The following is a 19,950-nucleotide window of genomic DNA, read 5'->3' on the forward strand; positions in this document are numbered from 1 at the left end:
TTCAAACCAACCTTACAGTCCAGCCCATTAACTGTCAGTGCCACACCAGGATGCCACAGATTAATGTTGTTAAATGCCATTGAGTCAGTTCTGACTTATAGCAACCCTGTGCTCATTCTAAGCCTTCTTCTAACTGAGATGAATCTTTCAGGAACACCTTAGTAAAGACATTAAATATAAAGCAATAACCTTTATGAGCTGTCATGCACTGACTGATTGTTATGCATCACCAGTCATCATTAAAACAATTTCAGGATTTTGTTTCAAGAATATTTCCATGTTGAAATATTTGCTGTGTGACAGCGTGGGATCCACTGACTTTTGGAGGTGATGTTTGGAGTCATAAACAACTTAAATTGTTTCTGTCTTCTAGAAAACAGTTCCCTTCCCACAAGGAGATTTAAAAAAAAAAAAATGCCTTCAGTTTTCTTTAGTCATATTAACATTTGGGACTATTTTGCCTTCAGTTTTTCCAACATTATATGAAAATGGGCTGACCTAATTCACAGATTTCACTTCCCACTCACTTATGTTTCTACATTAGGGCTCTGCCTTTTCCCATATTTATTATTTCCTTCTGTACTCAGAAAACTTTTTCTCAATGGCTTAAGATGTCAACTGTTAAAAAGACAATTCGACACCCAGGTGGTACTTAAAAATCAAAACAAGCAGGACAAAACAGTCCTTAGTATTCTATTGCCCCTTCCTCTGCCTCCAAGAATAAGTTGACTTGCCTCCCTTTATTGCCTACACATTTGGACTTCTAACTTCTTTTCTCCTTCAAGGATACCCTTGAATATGAGTGTGCATGAAGAGAGAAAGGAATTTGGTCAGCAAGGAACAGGAGAATACTGAGAAAAGATGAAAGAAAGAGACTAGTGTTCATTAATCCTTACAACTAAAGTTGTAAGGAGTCAGAATATTAGAACTGGAATGGACCTATTGATTTCTGTAATTAAACCAGAAAGTCACTTCTGGCTCATGATGACCCCATGTGTGTAAGAGTACTGTTGGATTCCATAGGGTTTGCACTGACTGAGTTTTTAGAAGTAGATCACCAGGACTTTATTCCATGGCCCCTCTAGTAGACTTGAACCTCAAACAGCTTTGGTTAACAGCTACGCACTTTAACCATTTGTATCATCCAAGACTCAGGTATTATGATTACTATACCTTAATCTAACAGATGCTTAATAAATGTGTATTACATTTAGACTAATCACCTTATTTTACAGGTGAGGTTATATATATTTCCAGGGCCACTCAACAAACTCCTGTTGTGGAGCTGAGTTGGACCCTAAGTCCTCTGATTTCTCAACCAATGACTTTTCTGTTAGAAGATGGTTAGACTATTTTCTGTCTTATACTTCTCTAATAGCTGGCACAAAGTAAGCATGAAATGTTGAGCTAAGCAGATTATTTGTAGGGTTGATGGCATTTACTACATCTGTTTATGAACAGTTACTTAGCAGAAGGAGTATGGGTTTTAGTGTCAGAACTATGTCTAGGTCTAATAGGCTTTGCCTGTTAACACATGGGCAAGTTTTGTCATTTTTATGAGCCTGGGTTTCACATATTAATCAAAGGGAATAATAATAGCTATCACATAATGTTGTAAGGATTAGATGAAATGAGATTGTAGGATGTTTTTCTTTTGGTATGTGGAACAAACAGTAGCTTCAGTAAATATTTATGAAATGAGTAAGTCCTATTAATATATTTCATTTCCCTCACAGACTCAACTTTACCTTTTAGATGTGTCATTTTGTTTACAGACATGTTTATTTACTGCCATAGCTAAACTGCTGTTTGGCTACCTCACAGCCTTTTTTCTTTTAATTCCAGACTCATCCATGCAGGACAGATGTTAAATGGATTGGCAGGGCCAACGGTAATGAATGCAGCTCCATTCCTCTCCACGACGTGGTTTTCTGCAGATGAGCGGGCCACTGCCACAGCCATTGCATCAATGCTCAGCTATCTTGGTGGAGCGTGTGCATTTTTAGTTGGACCACTTGTTGTTCCAGCTCCGAATGGGACTTCACCGCTTTTTGCTGCAGAGAATAGCAGGGCCCACATTAAAGATCGCATAGAGACTGTGTTATATGCAGGTATTTTGAAGTGTGTGTTCTTCCTGTTATGCCTTGTCTTTTATCCCTGTCCTCAGTCTACTTTTTGTGTACCAGATCACTTCATAAAAAGCATTTAAGAAGACTAATATCCAATGGGGCTTCAAAAAGTTCATAGAAAAATTCCTTTTTTTCAATTCCATCTTTCCATGAACTTTTTTAAGCCTACCCCCAGTATACAGGTACACATAATATGCTTTGCTTGTCACATAATGTAGAGATGACACTTTAAAACTTGCACCGTTTCTAGAAAGTTATTATTAATAAGTTTAAAATGTATTGTTGCTACATGAAACATTGTTTCTTAATTTGCTCTTCCTTCTTATTCATTTACAACTGAGCACTGTATGACACGTTTTCTAGTGTCTTCTCTAGATATCTTATCAGTGTATAAAACTTGCTGCTGTTGTTAAGTACTCTCAAGTCAACTCTGACTCATAGCCACCCTGGATAGGTTTCCGAGGAGCAGCTGGTGGGTTTGAACTGCCAACCTTGTGATTCACAGTCCAGTGCTGATTCTGCAGCACCACACCAGGACACCAGGAGTCCATATAAAACTAACCATCATGATTAAAATTTTAGCAACTATTGGTAGGCATTGAGCTAATTTTCTTCCTTGCAATTTCCCCACTATTGTCTGTGTTCTCTAACCTCATTATCCTAGGTTGTCTACAGTTTACTTCTCTCTTCATTCCATCTCTGTATAGTTAGTCTATTAATAGAGGATACTGACTTTCCAAGATTTTCTCTCAGATCCTTTCTCTTTTTATTTTTAGACTCAAGTCCTAGTTTACTCTTGTATTACAATCTCCTACAAAAAATGCTAAATCCATTACCTATGAGTCGATTCCAATTCTTGGCAACACCATGTATTACACAGTAGAACTGCTTTATAGGGTTTTCTTGGCTGTAATCTATATGGAAGACTACTGCCAGACTTTTTTTCTGTGGTGTCACTGAGTGAGTTTGAACTGCCAACCACTGGGACCTACAGTCTCCTACCAAACTAATCTAAGACCATTGCTGTTGAGTCTATTCATAACAACACTACAGGGCACAATAGAACTACCCCATAGGGTTTCCAAGGCTGTAAATCTTTGCAGTTCAATAATTTTTGTATTCTGTTGGGTCACCTTTCTTTGGAATAGGCACAAATACAAATCTCTTCCAAATGATTGCAGCAGTACATTGCCAGAGAGTGGCCAGAAATTCAAGTTGGGTTCAGATGAGGATATGGAACTAGGGATATCATTGCTGACATCAGATGGATCTTGGCAGAAAGTAGAGAATACCAAAAACTGCCAAGAGGCAGTTGTTCAAACAGAACAAGAGATACTGCATAGTTTAAAATTAGGAAAGATGTGTGTTGGGTTGTATCCTTTTATCATATTTATTCAATCTCTATAATGAACCAATAACTTGAGATGCTGAACTGTATGAAGAAGTACATGGCATCAGGATGGGAGGAAGACTTAGTAACAACCTGCGATATGCAGATGACACAACCTTGCTCACTGCAAGTGAAGAGTTCTTGAACCCCCATTGATGAAGATCAAAGAATATAGTCTTCAGTACAGATTATACCTCAGTGTAAAGAACACAAAATTCCTCACAACTAGGCCAGTAGACAAAATCATGATAAACAAGAAAAGATTCAAATTGTCAAGGATTTTGACTTTTACTTGGTTTCAAGATCAACACTTATTAAAACAGCATTCAAGAAATCAAATGACATATTTATTGCATTGGGTACATCTGCAAAGATCTGTTTAAAATGTTAAAGAGCAAAGATGTCACTTTGTGGACTAAGGTATGCCTAACCCAAGCCATAATATTTTCAATCACCTCATATGCATTTGAAAGTTGGTTAGTGAATACGAAGACCAGAGAAAAATTGATGCTTTTGAACTATGGTGTTTGCAAATATTATTGAACATAAAGAATGTCAGAAGAACAAACAAATCTGTCTTCTAAAAATTACAGCAAGCAAGAATGCTCTTTAGAAGCAAAGATGGCGAGACTTTTGTCACATGTACTTTGGACATGTTATCAGGAGTGACCAGTCTCTGGAGAAAGACATCATGCTTGGTAAAGAGGAGGGTAACAAAAAAAGAAGCCCCGCCCCCCAACAAGTACAAGTTACAAACAGTGGTTGTAAAAATGGATTCAAACATTACAATTGTAAGGATGATACAGGAATGCACAGTGCTTCGTTCTGTTACACATAGGGCCATTAGGAGCTGAAACTGACTTGACAGCACCTAACAACAACAACCAATCTTTCTGAAGGCTGACAGCCACATCTTTCTCCTGCAGAGAGCTTGGTGGGTTCGAACTGCCCACCTTTCAGTTACCAGCCAGGCACCTTAATCACTGCCACCAGGGCTCCTACAGTCTCCATCAGATCTCCTTAAATATAGCTTCTCTCCTCTTATGTTTCTGTTGTTGTTGTTAAGTGCCATGGAGTCAGTTCTGACTCAATGACCCCGTATAGGGACTCTGAGGAGCGACTGGTGGGTTTGAAACAGTGACTTTGTGGTTAGCAATCAATGCTTATCCTACAGCACCATACAAGGACTCTCCCTATATATCTGTTTATTAGTTCCTTCTGAATTCAGAAAGATTTTGAAAGTGTTTACTATCAGCCATTAACAACCTGCGATATGCAGATGATACAACCTTATTTGCTGAAAGCAAAGAGGACTTAAAATACTTACTGATAAAGATCAAAGACCACAGCCTTCAGTGCGGGTTACAACTCAGTGTAAAGAAAACAGAAATCCTCACCACTGAACCAAGAAAGAACATCATGATAAATGGAGAAAAAATTAAAGTTGTCAAAGTCTCCATTTTGCTTGGATCCACCATCAACACTCATGGAAGTCAAAAAATCAAATGGAATATTGCATTAGGCAAATCAGCTACACAAGACCTCTTTAAAGTATTTCAAGAGCAAAAATATCAGATTGAGGACTGAGGTGTGCCTGATCCAAGCCATGGTGTTTTCAGCAGCCCCACATGCATGCAAAAGCTGGACAGTGAATAAGAAAGGCCATAGAAGAATTGGTGCATATGAGTTATGGTACTGGAGAAAAATATTAAAAGTACTACTGACTGCCAGAAACACAAATCTGTGTTGGGAGAAGAACAGCCAGAATGCTCCTTAGAAATCAGGATGGCGAGACTTTTTCTCTCATACTTCGAACATATTATCAGGAGGGATCGTATGTCCCTGGAGAAGGATATCATACTTGGTAAAATGGAGAGTCAGAGAAAAAGAGGAAGATTCCCAATGAGATGGATTGGCACAGTGACAGCAATAATGGGCTCAAGTGTAACAATTATGAGGTTGGCACAGGACCAGGCAATGTTTCATTCTGTTGTACGTAAGGTTGCTATGAGTTGGAACCCACTCAACAGCATGTAACAACAACTATCTGCCAAATACTTTAAGCACTGGGAGTTGATAAATCAATGGTGAGATAGTTATAATACAAATGGAGATTGTACAGAGGTTGAGAGGCCTAACTTTGTCTGTGGTTGAGAAGAACTTAAGGGCTCAAGGAAGAGTTCACCAAGGATGTGATGATTAAGCAAAATTAAGTTTTTTCTTAGGAATTCACTGAGTGTTCAAGTGGGCTCTGGGTCTTCCTTACAAAGGTGGAGAAGGTATGAGAGAGTATGTCCAGGCAACTGCTCATAATTTGGAAAGGCTGGTGTACTGTAAACATGTATTTGGGTATAGGTAGCAAGCTGGAGGAGTCTTAGTGTGGTGCTATAGGATAAGCAGTGGACAGAAAGGTCAGTTTGAACCACAAGATCGACACTTCAAACTTACCAGCTGATCCTTGGAAACCCTATCCAACAACAACAGCAGCAGCAGCAAGTAGAAGGATAAAGGGCCCGATTGTGCTGACCTTTGTATTAATTCATTTTTTCACTTATTAATTTAACAGATATATTGAAGGTCTTTATGTATCTCTCACTGTGCTAGACACTGAGGTATATATGGTTCCTGCACACATGGAATTTATAATGTCATGAAGATGCTGACAGGTGTAAGGGTAGTTGTAAAACAGTGGTAAGTGCTATCTGAGGGGGCTTCACAAAGTTCATGAAAAAATGGAATTAAAAGATAGTGGGATTTTTCTGTGAACTTTAAAGTCCCCTCATTTATTTAAGGCTTACTGCTGCTCTGAGAGCTCATAGGAGGCACACCTAACCCAAATTTCAGAGGTCAAGTCGAGCTTTCTGCAGACGCCGCATCTAAGTTGAGAATTGAGGGATGAGTTAGCCAAATGCAGGAGCAGGAGGAAGAATATAGTAGAGAGAACCAGAAAAGATAAGCCCACTAGGGTGGGGAGAGAGTCTGATACATTCAAGCAGCTGGGAGCTCAGAGGCTTAGATCTGTTGGGAGTCAGGAGAGGTGACTAGGGAGGTGAGTCACGATAGGCTGCCTTCTAAGCAGAGCTAAAGGATCTGATGTTCATTTATAGACAAAGGTAAATACTCTGAAGAACTTTATATTAGAGAGTTATATGATGAGATTTACATTTCAGAATATGATTTGGAGGGATTAAAATTGAAAGCAGGTGAAACACATTTTTAACTTCATTTTGGTCATATTTTTATTGAAAACTTAAGAATGATTGCCTATAAAACTACCGGGTTTTAGGCAACTAATACCTTTTAAGTTCATATCTGCCTACTTGAGATATTGCCTGCCTTCATTTTGTTAAAAATACTTTTCTAAAATTTCTAGCTTTAACTAAATTAGTCCAACAATTTCCAGAGCCCTCATCAATAGACATATTTGGTTAAATATATATCCAGTTATAATGCTCTCAGTGTTTATTTTATTTACGCTGTTCTTTTCTTTCCCCAGTAAATCGTAAATAGGGACATATCAACTCACTTCTCTGTATTTCCCTAAATAGCCAGTTGTGATCCCTTCTACTCAGTAATTCATCTCACACTCAGTGATGTTAACTGACTATGTAGAGCAGCTGTCAGCAGTCTTTCTCTGTTAAGAAATAGCGAGTAAATAGTTTAAGTTTTGTAGTCCCTGTCTCAACTACTCAGTGCTGCCCTATAGCATGAACACAGCCATAGACAATACATGAGCAAATGAATGTGCCTGTGTATCAGTAAAACTTTATTTGTGGACTAGAATTGTAAACTTCATTTAATTTTCACATGTCATGAAATATTATTTTTCCAGCAATTTAAAGTTACAGAATCTACAAAATCAGACAATAGTTAGATGTGGGCCATGTAGAACAAAGCAGTGACTATTTTTTTCTTCTGAAAGAAAAGTAAAAGTAAAACGAAGGTCGTATTAATTCTCTGCAAAGACCTTGATCATTATGGGAAAGCATTTCTTTCTCTTTCTATGTAAATGAAATAAGACCACAATGACTTTTGTTTTTAAATAATGGAACATATGCAAAGTACTAAAACCTCAGACATTTCCAATGATCCTCCATTTGAAACAGGCCACTTTCTCAAATTTGAAGAAGTAGAAGAGTTGTTGGGCCTAATAGTATAAACCCTAACCCAACCCAGACCATCAACTCAATTCCGAATTGTAGTGACCTTACAGGACAAAGTAGAACTGCTGAAAGGGTTTCCAAGGCTATAGATCTTTATGGAAGCAAACTGCCACAGCTTTCTCTCCACAGAGAGGCTGCTGGATTCAAACTACTGGCCTTTTAGTTAGCAGCCAAGTGCTTAACTAGTGCTAACTACTGTACCTCCAGAGCTCCTACCCACTGCCATCCAGTTGATTCAGACTCATAATGACCACATAGGACAGAATAGAACTGCTCTTTAGGGTTTCTGAGATTGTAAATCTTCATGGGAACCGACAGCCTCAGCTTTTTCCCACAGAGTGGCTGGGGGGTTTGAACTGCTGATCTTTTGATTAGCAGTCCAACACTTAACTCACTGTGTCAGTAGGGTTCCTTCCAAGATTTCTAAGTGGATGCTAAACAACCCAAACCCACTGCCATCAAGTCAATTCTGACCACAGCGATACCATAGGACAGAGCAGAACTTCCCCTTAGCAAGGCTGTAGATCTTTATGGAAGCTGACTGCCCCAGCTTTCTCTCCGAGAACAGGTGATGGACTGAGTGATTGAATCACTGTATCACCAAGGCCCCCAAGTGAATGTTGTTTTTAAGTGCCATCAAGTCAGTTCCAACTCTTAACAACCCTTTTAGGGTTTCCAAGAGTAGCTGGTGGCTTTGAACCACTGGCCTTGTGGTTAGCAGTACAATACTTATCCTACAGCGCCATATCAGGGCTCCAGGTGAATGGTTGTTGTTGCTGTTTTAAGTGCCATGTATCAGTTCTGACTCATAGCAACCCTGTATAGGGTTTCCAAGGAGCAGCTGGTAGCTTTGAACCACTGACCTTGTAGTTAGCAGTCCAGTACTTACCCTGCAGCACTACATCAAGACTCCAAGTGAATGGTTATTGTTGTTGTAATGTACCTTGTGTCAGTTCTTACTCAGCAACCCTGTATAGGGTTTCCAAGAAGCGACTGGTGGGTTTGAACTGCCATGCCGGTCTTACGGTTCAAACTGACCTTACAGTACAGTGCTTATCTTACAGTGCCACAACAGGACTGGGTGTCAAATACTAATGGTGTTTATAGATTCTCCTGAACACTTCCTTATGCCATGTACAAAAATTAACTCAGAATGAATCATAAACCTAAAAGTAAGACCTATTGTTGTTGAAGTGCTGTTGAGTGGTTCCAACTCATAGCAACCCTGTAGAGGGTTTCTGAAGCTAAAACTGTTTGTTGTGATTGTTGTTAAGTGTCTTCAAGTCAGTTCAGACCCATAAAGACCCTGTATAGGGTTTCAAAGGAGCGACTGGTGAGCTTGAACCACCGACTTTGTGGTTCAGGCGACTTTGCATCCAGCGCATTAGCCTACAGCGCCACACCAGGACTCCACTGGAGCAGAAAACCTAATTTTTCTCCCACCAAGAGCTGGTGGGCTCCAACTGCAGACCCTGTGGTTAGCAGTCCAGTGCTTATCCTACAGAATGTAAAACTTAAAGCTTTAAAACTCTTAGAAGAAAACATAGGAATAAATCTTGGACTAGATAAACCCTTTTTAGATGCAACATTAAAAGCACAAGTGACAAAGTAGATAAATTGACTTCATTAAAGTTAAAACTTTTGTGATTCAAAGAGTACCATCAAGAAAGTAAAAGGACAACACATAAAATGGGAGAAAATACTTGTAAACCATATATCTGATAAGGGACTGGCATCCAAAATAAATAAAAGACTCCTCCAAGTGAATTTAAAAAATACATGTAAATAATCGTATTTATAAAGTAGACAAAGAATTTGAAGACACGTTTCTCCAAAAGATATACAAATGGTCAATAAACACGTGAAAATATGCTCAACATTACCAGTGATTAGAGAAATGCAAATAAAACTCACAATGAGACACCATTTCAACCTAAAAGGATAGCTATAATGAAAAAGACAAATAAGAAGTGTCAAGAATGTGAAAAAAATAGAATTTTCATGCATCATTGGTGGATATGAAAAATGATGCTGCTGCTTCAGAAAATGTGTGGCAGTTCTTAAAAATGTTAGGCATGGACTTGTCACATGACAGCAATTCCATTCCTAGGGTATGTTGTTGTTGTTGTGAAGTGCCATCCTAGGGTATGTAGCCAGCAAAATGAGAACATAGATCCATACAAAAATGTATATACAAGAATGTTCTTAAACACATTGTTATACAATAGCCAAAAATGTGAAACAGGTCCATCAACTGTGAAATGGATAAATAAAATGTAGTTTATTCATACAGTGGATTATTATTTGGCAACAAGAAAGAATGAAGCACTGATATAGGCTACAAAATGGATGAACTTTGAAAACATTATGCTAAATGAAAGAAGCCAGTCCAAAACAGGGAAGGATGGGAAGACTACATAATGTATACTCACATTTACTCTGTGGCTACCCTGTACACCATTGAATTGTGCACTTTAAATGAATAAATTTTATGGCATATGAATTATATCTCAATAAAGTTATTTACAAAAACATCAATAGAAAAATGAGCAAAGAATATGAACAAGCCAATTACATAAGGGTACAAGTGACCAATATACAGATCAAAGTTGTTTACCAAAAGCCAAAAGAGCCAAACTCATTGCCATCTAGTCAATTCTAACTCATAGGGCAGAATAGAAGCGCCCCATGGGATTCTCAAACTGCTGACCTTTCATTTAGCAGAACAATGCTTAATCATGTTCCATAGAACTCCTCTTTAGTAATTAAGAGAACTGTAAATTAAAACAATTTGTAAATTTTTCATTGCCCTTCAGATTAACAAAGATTGAGAATGTCCCAAGAGGACTTGAAATACATACTGATGAAGTTAAAAGACTACAGTCTTCAGTATGGATTGCACCTCAATGTAGCAAAAATGTAGCAAAAATCCACACAACTAGAATAAAAAATAAAATCATGATTAATGAAGAAAAGATTGTAGTTGTCAAAGACTTCATTTTGCTTGGATCCACAATCAACACTCTGGGAAGTAGCAGTCAAGGAATCAAAAGACATATTACATTAGGCAGAGTCCTGGTGTTGTGCTGTAGGATAAGCACTGGACTGCTAATCCAAACATCGGCAGTTCAAACTTACCAGCCACTCCTTGGAAACCTTATACAGGGTGTATGTAGTGCACCATGTTGTTGTGTGCTGTAGAGTGCCTTCCAACTCAGCTGCCCCATAGTGTTTCTTAGGCTTAAATCTTTATGGGAACACATCACCAGGTGCTGTCTCCTACAGAGCAGCTGGTAAATTCAAACCAATAACCTTTCAGTTAGCAGCTGAGCACTTTAACTATTGCACCACCAGGGCTCCTTATGTACCATGTTGTTGTTGTTGTTGTTAAGTGTTGTCAAACCAGTTCTGACTCATAGCGACCCTTTATAGGGCTCCAAGAAGCAGCTGTTGGGCTTGAACTACCAACCTTGCAGCTAACAGTCCAGTAAGAGCTCCTCTGAACTACCACTGTATTCTTGGTTTATAATATGACTTTATTTACCTATGAACTGCTGAAATTTTATCTTTTTAAGTACCAATCTCACTAAACTGAACTATCTTGGCTATGTACTATATTTTACTCATCTTTATAGCTATAGATTATAAAGTAAATATCACTGTATAGACTTAGTTCATGCTCAATAAATATTTATTAGATAAATTAATACTCAATACGTTCAGCTTGTTTGTGTTGCTTGGATAATATTTTACTATATTGATTTTTTTTTTTCTTTCAGAATTTGGAGTTGTCTGCTTAATATTTTCTGCAACACTAGCTTACTTCCCACCTCGGCCTCCTCTTCCTCCCAGTGTTGCTGCAGCTAGCCAGCGACTGAGTTATCGACGGAGCTTTTGTAGATTATTAAGGTAAGTATATTCAGTCGTTGGATGGTTTTGACAAACACCTTCAAGATGATTTTACATTTAAGATCATCTATGATCGTAAATGTCCAATAGCCTATCAATCAAATAATTAATGAAACATTGATTGAATATTTTAGAAGTGTTTCCTATCAGAACATATCTTGAAAAATTTCCAGAAACAAAAACACCTCTAATTTTTGCTTTATCTACACATCTATATTGTTATTTACTTAAAATGTTTAAAACATTGTATCTTACCTAAATAATTTTTAAAGAAATGTTATCAAGCAATAGTACTTGTTGAATCATGGGTTTCATGTTTTCTTATATTTTTTCTAATATGCAAATCAAGTCCTGATGTGGCAAAGAAGTGGTAAACATTGGATTGCTAACTGCAAGGTTGGTAGTTCAAACCTACCAGCCATTCCTCAGAAACTCTATACAGGGTCACTAAGAGTTAGAAACTGACTCAACACATCTTAACAACAACAGTCAATACAAAGTGAATAAAATAAATCATGTTTATTTAGATATCATCTAAAATTATATTTTGTACCAATCATAGGACTACACTTAGAAAAACTTCAGTATTATTCTTTTATTGGTATAACTTAAATGTGATTAAAGTCTACCCTTGACAGATCAAATGCTTTAATATTAAATTTGATTCTTGGGATCTATAGACCATCATGATGATTGAGTTTTGCAATTGGGCTAGTAAAACTTTTCTTTTGAATTTTTCCCACTTAATTGTCATGAATTTTTATTGATTCTTTAGTAACTTCTCACTAGCTAATTCTTTCTGATGTAATTTTCCTGTCCCACCATATGATACATTCCTTGTGGTAACAGTCTATATTTTTGAAACCTCTAGAGTGTGGTGCTGTAGGAAAAGCTCTGGATTGCTAACCATGAAGTCGGCAATTCAAACCACAAAGTCAGAAACCCTATGCAGGGTCTCCATCAGTCAGTCAGAACCAACTCTTAACAACAGTAACAATAGTAGTGCTAACTAACAATCATGTAATATGAGACACATATGTTACTAAAACTTTTCTAGTAGTCTCAAACATTTTAAAGAAATGAGCAAAATTAATTTAAATAATATTTCATTTAATCCAATCCTGGTATGGCACTATAGGATCAGCACTGAACTGTAAACCACGAGGTTGGCAGTTCAAACCCACCAGCTACTCCTCAGAAACCCTCTACGGGGGCGCTATGAGTTAGAACCAACTTGTCGGCACTTAAAAACAACAATCTATCTAAAAATAATATCATTTTGACTTGTCGTTAATGTTAAAAAAATTTTTTAGCTTTTTATTGTGAATTGAATGAAGGTTTACAGAACAGATCATCAGTTTTACAGTCCACAAATTTACATTGTACACTTCACTTCATCTCAATGATTACAATCCCTTCAGTCTAACAGCATTTATCCTACTTCCTCCCTGCATTGTTTGTTTCTATTCCTCCTTTTCTCCCAGCCTAACTGAACTTTGCTGTTGGGTAAATGCTGACTTTTGAATCTTGAATGGTTGACCATTCTTTGGTGTACTTACCTCACTAGTATTGTTGTCTCCCCTAAATACCTATCTATTGCTTGGCTGAAAATCTAGCCACAGGGGTAAGTCTGGTTCCAGACCCGAAGGATGACCAAGAGCCATGAACTTGGAATTCCAGTCTTATCTGACCAGTAAGGCTGGGTTTTTTGTGTGTGATTTTGACCTTCCCACATTTTCCACTCTTTCCAGTACCCTCTAATGTGAATCCTTTTAGAGTAATTGATAATGGTAGCTACTACCATGTCTGGTCTCAGGGTGATGAAGACGGATGTTCATGTGATCCATTAGTTCATTAGACTGTTTTTCCAAGTGACTACAACTTTCATCACTCTTCTTTATGCTAGATAGGGAGAGACCAATAGTCATACCTTAGATGGCTGCTCATGAACTTTTAAGATTCCAGCCTCTACTCACCTAACGACGAGGTAGAACATTGTCTTTGTGGACTATGTTATGCCAGTTGACCATGGTGTCTCTGGATACCATGGTCCTGTGCCCCTAGGCTTAGTAACTCATTCCCTCAAGGTGTTTGGTATTGTCTTAAAATTTTTTCATAACTTTCCTTCTTGTATTGCCCACCACATGAATGGATATGTTTACAATAAAGGTAATGTTAAAAATAATGAGATGTTTTACGGTCATTATTCATGCAAAAACTTTGAAATCCAGTATTTATTTTATTTGCAGAACGTCTCAATTCAGACACTAAATTTTCATTGAAAATACTTGATCTGTATTTAGATTTCATAAAGTTTACAGTTGGAAATTATTATTTCATCATTTTTGTTCATATTGTAGTATTCATTTTAATACTTACAAAGTCAACAGATATTTGATATTATTGTTGTTGTTGTTAAGTGTTTTCAATTCAGTTCCAACTCGCAGCGACCCTGTATTGTTTTTCCGAGGAGTGGCTGGTTAAGTTTGAGTGCCGACCTTTCAGTTGAAACCAACCTTGCAGTCCAGTGCTTTAAGCCACATTTGGTGACTTAATTAAAGATCATTCATTTTTGCAAAATATATTTTTAGTCTTTTCCTCATAATTTTTATACAAAATTTTTTCTGAAATACCATATCTACACTTATAAAAATGGTTTTACTTTTGTGAAGACTCCAATTCATTTTGTAGTTACCAAAGTAACTCTCTCAGATTCTGTTCAAAACTCATTTAAAAAAATGCATTTTGGGCACTTAACTCTGACTTCAGGCAACTAATTTTCTTGACTATGTTTTGATTGTTGAAAAGAAACTTTTTTATTAAATTCACTACAAGCATGCCTCATTTTGTTACATTTCCCAGATACTGCATTTTTTGCACACTGAAGGTTTGTGGCAACCTTGTATGGAACAAGTCTATTGGCACCATTTTCTCAGTATCATGTGCTTACTTCATGTCTCTGTCACATTTTGGTAATTCTCACAATATTTTTCACAATGCTGTTGTACATTTTGGAAACCCTACACAGGGTCACTGTGAGTCAGAACTGATGTAGTGGGCACACAATCGCCATCACCACCACCACCATTATACATTTAGTAGACTGAAGTTTAGTGTAAACATAACTTTTAATTGGAATTATTTTTTAATTCCATTATAAATGGAATTAAAAGATCATGGAATTTCTCCATGAAGTTTTCGAAGCCCTGAGGTATATCCAAAAATTTTATGTAACTGACATTATTGTGATATTTGCTTTATTGCAGTGGTCTGGAACCGAACCTGCAATATCTTCATCATATTCATGTATATATTTGCTGAAAATATCTCTTAATATTATCCATTAAATTATCATTAGAAATATTTTTACACTCCAGGCAGTTCATTTTGCTCCACTGCAACAAATTTTGTTTTATCTGTGTGTAGAAAAAAAATTAATTCAAACTGAATCAATTCATTAACACCAAGAGCATCAGTGATGGATTATAGTACTAGAAACACTCCCTGATGTGTGCGCTATAGTAATATTTTATGCAATGTAGCAGTTAAAGTTAAATGTAGTTGTGTTTAATGGGTAATACTTAGCATACCTTCTGTTATTAAATTTAGATTTAAATTAATTTGAATGAAATAAAATTAAAATTTTAATTTCTCAATTGCATTTCAAGTATTCAATAACCACATTTGTCTTGAAATTGTTTTTGACACTTTGATTCACAGCCAACTGGTTGAGTGGGTTCACCATGGGTTGTTGGTTTGTTCGTTTTTTGTCTTTTAAATAGAGGAGAGTGGAATAAAATAGAATAGAAAATATTATTGCATCAAATAAAGTATAGATCTTATTTTTGTGAGACTTTTGATTCCTTTGTATGTATAGACAGATCACATGTAAAATACCTTTCTTATTCTGGTATACAATAATATGTTTTGAAGATTTCACTTTAGCACCTAGTCAATTATCTTCTACATAGTAAGTGAAGAAACAAATATTAATGAAATAGAATTGTGATCAGCGACACACATTTGTAAGATAACAGTTTCAAAATGACAGTGTTAGAAAAGATATTTAACAGTTTCTCCATGCAAAGCCACAACAAAACACTGGCTGGCCCTGCACCATCCTAATTGTTGTTACACTTGAGCCCATTGCTGCTGCCATGGTGTTCATCTATCTGGTTGGGGATCCTCCTCTTTTTCACTGACCCTCCACTTAACCAATCATAATGTTCTTCTTCAGGAACTGGTCCCTCCTGATAATGTCTGTATTCTATAGTATAAAAGTTTAGATTCGTTCTGTCTTCCTGATATATTGAAGCATTTATCATTATGAGTTCCCTCTCATAGAATATTTTGATGTGTGTGTGGTTTTGTTTTTTTTTTAATGTTTTATTCTAAGTTATGTAATAGTTTACATGGGAGAACATTAGCTTTACATTCATCCTATCATATATCGTTTCATTGCCATGGTTACAATCCCCTTCATGCATCATCAACCAACCAAAGGGTGTATGATGTGTGTGTTTTTTAAACTTGTATTTTATATGATATATAACTTTCTCTTATTTAGTTTACTAAGCTTTCTTTTGATTAGGATATCCATGGTTTATCTTTTTCCATACTTTTACTTTTATCATTTTCCCAATTTGCAATTTCACTGCATTTTCAGTTGTCTCACCAGGACTCTTGGTATGGCACTGTAGGATCAGCACTGGACTGAGAACCACAAGGTTGGCAGTTCAAATCTACCAGCTGCTCCTCAGAAACCCTATACAGGGTCGCTACCAACTCAGTGGTACTTAACAATAACAACAACAACAACATATGCATGTGAAAGCTGGGTAGTGAACAAGGAAGGCTGGAGAAGAATCGATGCTTGTGAATTATGGTGTTGGCAAAGAATATTGAATATGCCATGGACTGTCAGAAGAATGAACAAATCTGTTTTGGAAAAATACAGCCAGATTGCTCCTTAGAAATGACAGTGCTGAGACTGTGTCTCACATACTTTGGATGTGTTATCAGGAAGGAAGTTCCCAGAGAAGGACATCATACTTGGCACAGTAGGGGGCCAGCAAAAAAGAGAAAGACTCCCAACAAGAGAGATTAACACAGTGACGGCAACAGTGGGCTCAAACATGACAAGAAGTATGAAGTGGAGTAGAACAGGCCGTGTTTCGTTCTTCTGTACGTGGGTCACTATGACACTAACTTGATGGCACCTAACAACTGGATTTCCTTAATTTTTTCAATGCTTCTAAACAAACTAAATTCAGCCTTCTTGTTTTCAATCATTACAATATTATTAATGATAGAGCAAAAGGAATTATTTTAGTTGTGAGAAGCTCCAGGGATACAAAATGAAGTGGTAGGACACCTTTAAAGCAGGTATATTTTTGAGGAGTATATTTCTGTACAAACATCTCTGCACTGATTGGATAAATTTTATGAAGAAATAAATATTTTTATTTTATCTTTACTGATATTCCTGGGGGAGATCATTGTCATATCAGTTAGGGCATTCCCACAGTTAAAACAGTTCTAATGAATGTTAAAGCTTAGTATTTTATTAGGAACAATAAGAGAATTAGAGGCTTGGGTCTAGAATTAGTACTCAGAAAACAGTTCTCTTCATATATAAAAACAACCACCTGTTAGCCAAAAACCAAAACAGATCTACTTGCAATAGCAACAAAAGATAAAATACCTTGTAATAACCTTAACAATAACTGTGATATGTCTAAGAAATATTTTAAATGGCTTTAAAGGGCACAAAAGAAGATATAAATAGAAGACTGTTCTCATCCACAGGAAGACTCAATGTCAAGATGTTACTTTTCCCTGAATGAGTCTAAATTTGTCATATTTCTAAATTTTAAAGTGCCAGCAGGATTTTTCACCAACTATAGAAATTGATTTTTAAGTTCTTATGGAAAAACAAATGAGTAAGAATAACTTTTAAAAATCTGAAAAAAAGGAGTTTGACAAAGAACTGACAGATGCATATTATAAAGATTTAATATTTTAAATGATGAATGAGTAGACAAACAGAATGAGATATAATCAAAATTTCAGAAATAAACCCATCAATTTAGAAATTGAGGCAACAAATAGTTATTTGGGTTTATTGAGTTAATGCTATTTATAAACTCAACAGTATGAAAAGCAAGAATTATCGCATGGTATCACCACTATCATAAAAAAAAAAAAAATTATAAACTGGGAATATTTTCAACTTATGTCATCAGTGAAGTGCTTATTACCCTAGTGTTTAAAGACCTTTTACAAACAAATATGAAAATGACTGATGATTCTGTAGAAAAATAGACAAAGGATATAAACAGACCATTCACAGAATAGAAATCATACATATATGATTTATATATATGAAAATAAGTAAACATCTCATATGAGAGAATGAACACATAACTATATTGAGATACTACATTTCACTCATCAAATCTGAAAAAAGAAAATTCCACCCCCCCCCCCAAAGAAAAAAAAGTGAGAAAAAAAAAAAGTATTCTAGTACCTATGTTGGTGATAGCGTAGTGGTTATGAATCAGGCTGCTAATCTCAAGGTCGGCAGTTTGAAACTACCAGCCGTTCTGCGGGAGAAAGAGGAGGCTTTTTGCTCCATAAAGAATGACAGCTTCGGAAACCCTGTGCAGGGTCACTATGAGTCGGAACTGACTCCACGGTACTTAACAACAACAACATGTTAGTGAGGTTTTGGAGAAAACAGATAACTCTCAAACAGTTGCTGATGGTAATATAAATTGGTACAACCTCTGTGGAGGACAATTGGTAATGCTGGTTAAAATTACAAATACACATAGTCTTTGACATGGTCATTACATTTCTATGAATTGATTCTACACATGTGAAATGACTGTAAAAGCAAAAAAAAAAAAAAAAAAAGCCATATCAGTAAGGGAAGGGGAAGGAGCTCTGGTAGCGTAGTGGTTACGAATCGTGCTGCTAACTGCAAGGTCAGTCATTGGAAACTACCAGAAACTGGAGAAAGATGAGGCTTTCTGCTCCCGTAAAGATTTACAGCCTCATAAACCCTGTAAAGGGTCGCTATGAGTCAGAACTGCCTCCACAGCACATAACCACCACCATCAGTAAGGAGACTGATAGATAATAATATACTGACAGTGGAATATTATATACATATAAGGAAGATTGATAGAGTTCTATGTATACAGATAGGAAACATAGTGGCTCTATAGGATAAGCACTGGACTGCAAACCACAAGGCTAGTGGGCTCACCCCACCGCTCCATAGGAGAAAGATGAGACTTTCTGCTACCACTAAGATTTATTGCCCCAGAAACCCTATACAGGGTCGCTATGAGTGGTAACCGACTCCATGGCACTTAACAATAATGTAATATGTGTGGATTAAAATAACTTTAAGGCCTATTAAGTCTATAATATGCTACCATTTGCATAAAATATTGGAAGAAAAATATATGTATTTGTATTGGCTTGTGTATTTATGAAATATTTTGGGGGGCAGTTACCCAAGAGATTAGTTATATTGGAAATTGTAGGGCAAGGGACTATGTGGCTGAGGAAAGAGTTAAGGAGAAGATATTTTCCCCATACTTTTATATCTTAAAATTTTGAATTATTTAAATTGTATTGCCTATTGGAAATTTTTTAATAAAGACTTCAAAAATAATAAAGTGGAAGTTACTGTGTGAAAACTTGTTAGTTGATGTATATCAAGGTATACATTTCTTTTTTATCTTTGCTTTTCTCTGTACACCTTTTTCATAAGGAGAAACAGACATTTGTTCTTTCAAATATAGGCTTGGTTTTTCTTTCCATAAAATAATTCTAACAATTCAGCTACAAATAAAGTATACATTGATCAATTTTAAACAATATGACAAAAAGGATAACTCATAAAAATGTAAATAACCTTGAATTAACAAGTTGACAGATACTTGCTATTCTGATTCTGATATTCCAATTTCCAAGTGACTTGTAGCTTTCATGAGGAAGAATTTAAATTCTGGTGGTTTAATTTGTAATGATGTTTTCTTTCATTTCTTGTTTACAGTAACCTGAGGTTTTTGATGATTGCTTTGGCATATGCCATACCACTTGGTGTATTTGCTGGCTGGTCTGGAGTTCTGGACTTAATTTTGACACCAGTACATGTGAGCCAAGTAAGTATTTTATTTGTTTATATAATGTAGGTATTTTAGTTTATTTAAATTGTAAGTATTGATATTAGTTTCAGAACATAGGTCATACATTATACCATTGTTGGAAAAGCTAGGTCCCTATGGAATAGCTATATAGTAAAACAATGTTGATTTTTTTCCCCCCTTAATTTTGATTTGTT

At 36.4% G+C, this 19,950-nt stretch overlaps 1 protein-coding gene across 1 annotated transcript in view; it reads left to right on the top strand.

Moving 5' to 3' along the window:
- Nucleotides 1-19,950, top strand: part of DIRC2 (disrupted in renal carcinoma 2) — a 136,950-nt gene that overhangs the window by 61,091 nt on the left and 55,909 nt on the right. The window contains exons 3-5 of the mRNA XM_006869357.1: nt 1,846-2,111; nt 11,462-11,591; nt 19,663-19,771. Coding sequence (XP_006869419.1) covers nt 1,846-2,111; nt 11,462-11,591; nt 19,663-19,771 — 505 coding nt within the window. The remainder of the gene's footprint in view (nt 1-1,845; nt 2,112-11,461; nt 11,592-19,662; nt 19,772-19,950) is intronic.

This window comes from Chrysochloris asiatica, unplaced genomic scaffold, assembly GCF_000296735.1.
Source record: "Chrysochloris asiatica unplaced genomic scaffold, ChrAsi1.0 scaffold00130, whole genome shotgun sequence".
Lineage (NCBI taxonomy): Eukaryota > Metazoa > Chordata > Mammalia > Afrosoricida > Chrysochloridae > Chrysochloris > Chrysochloris asiatica.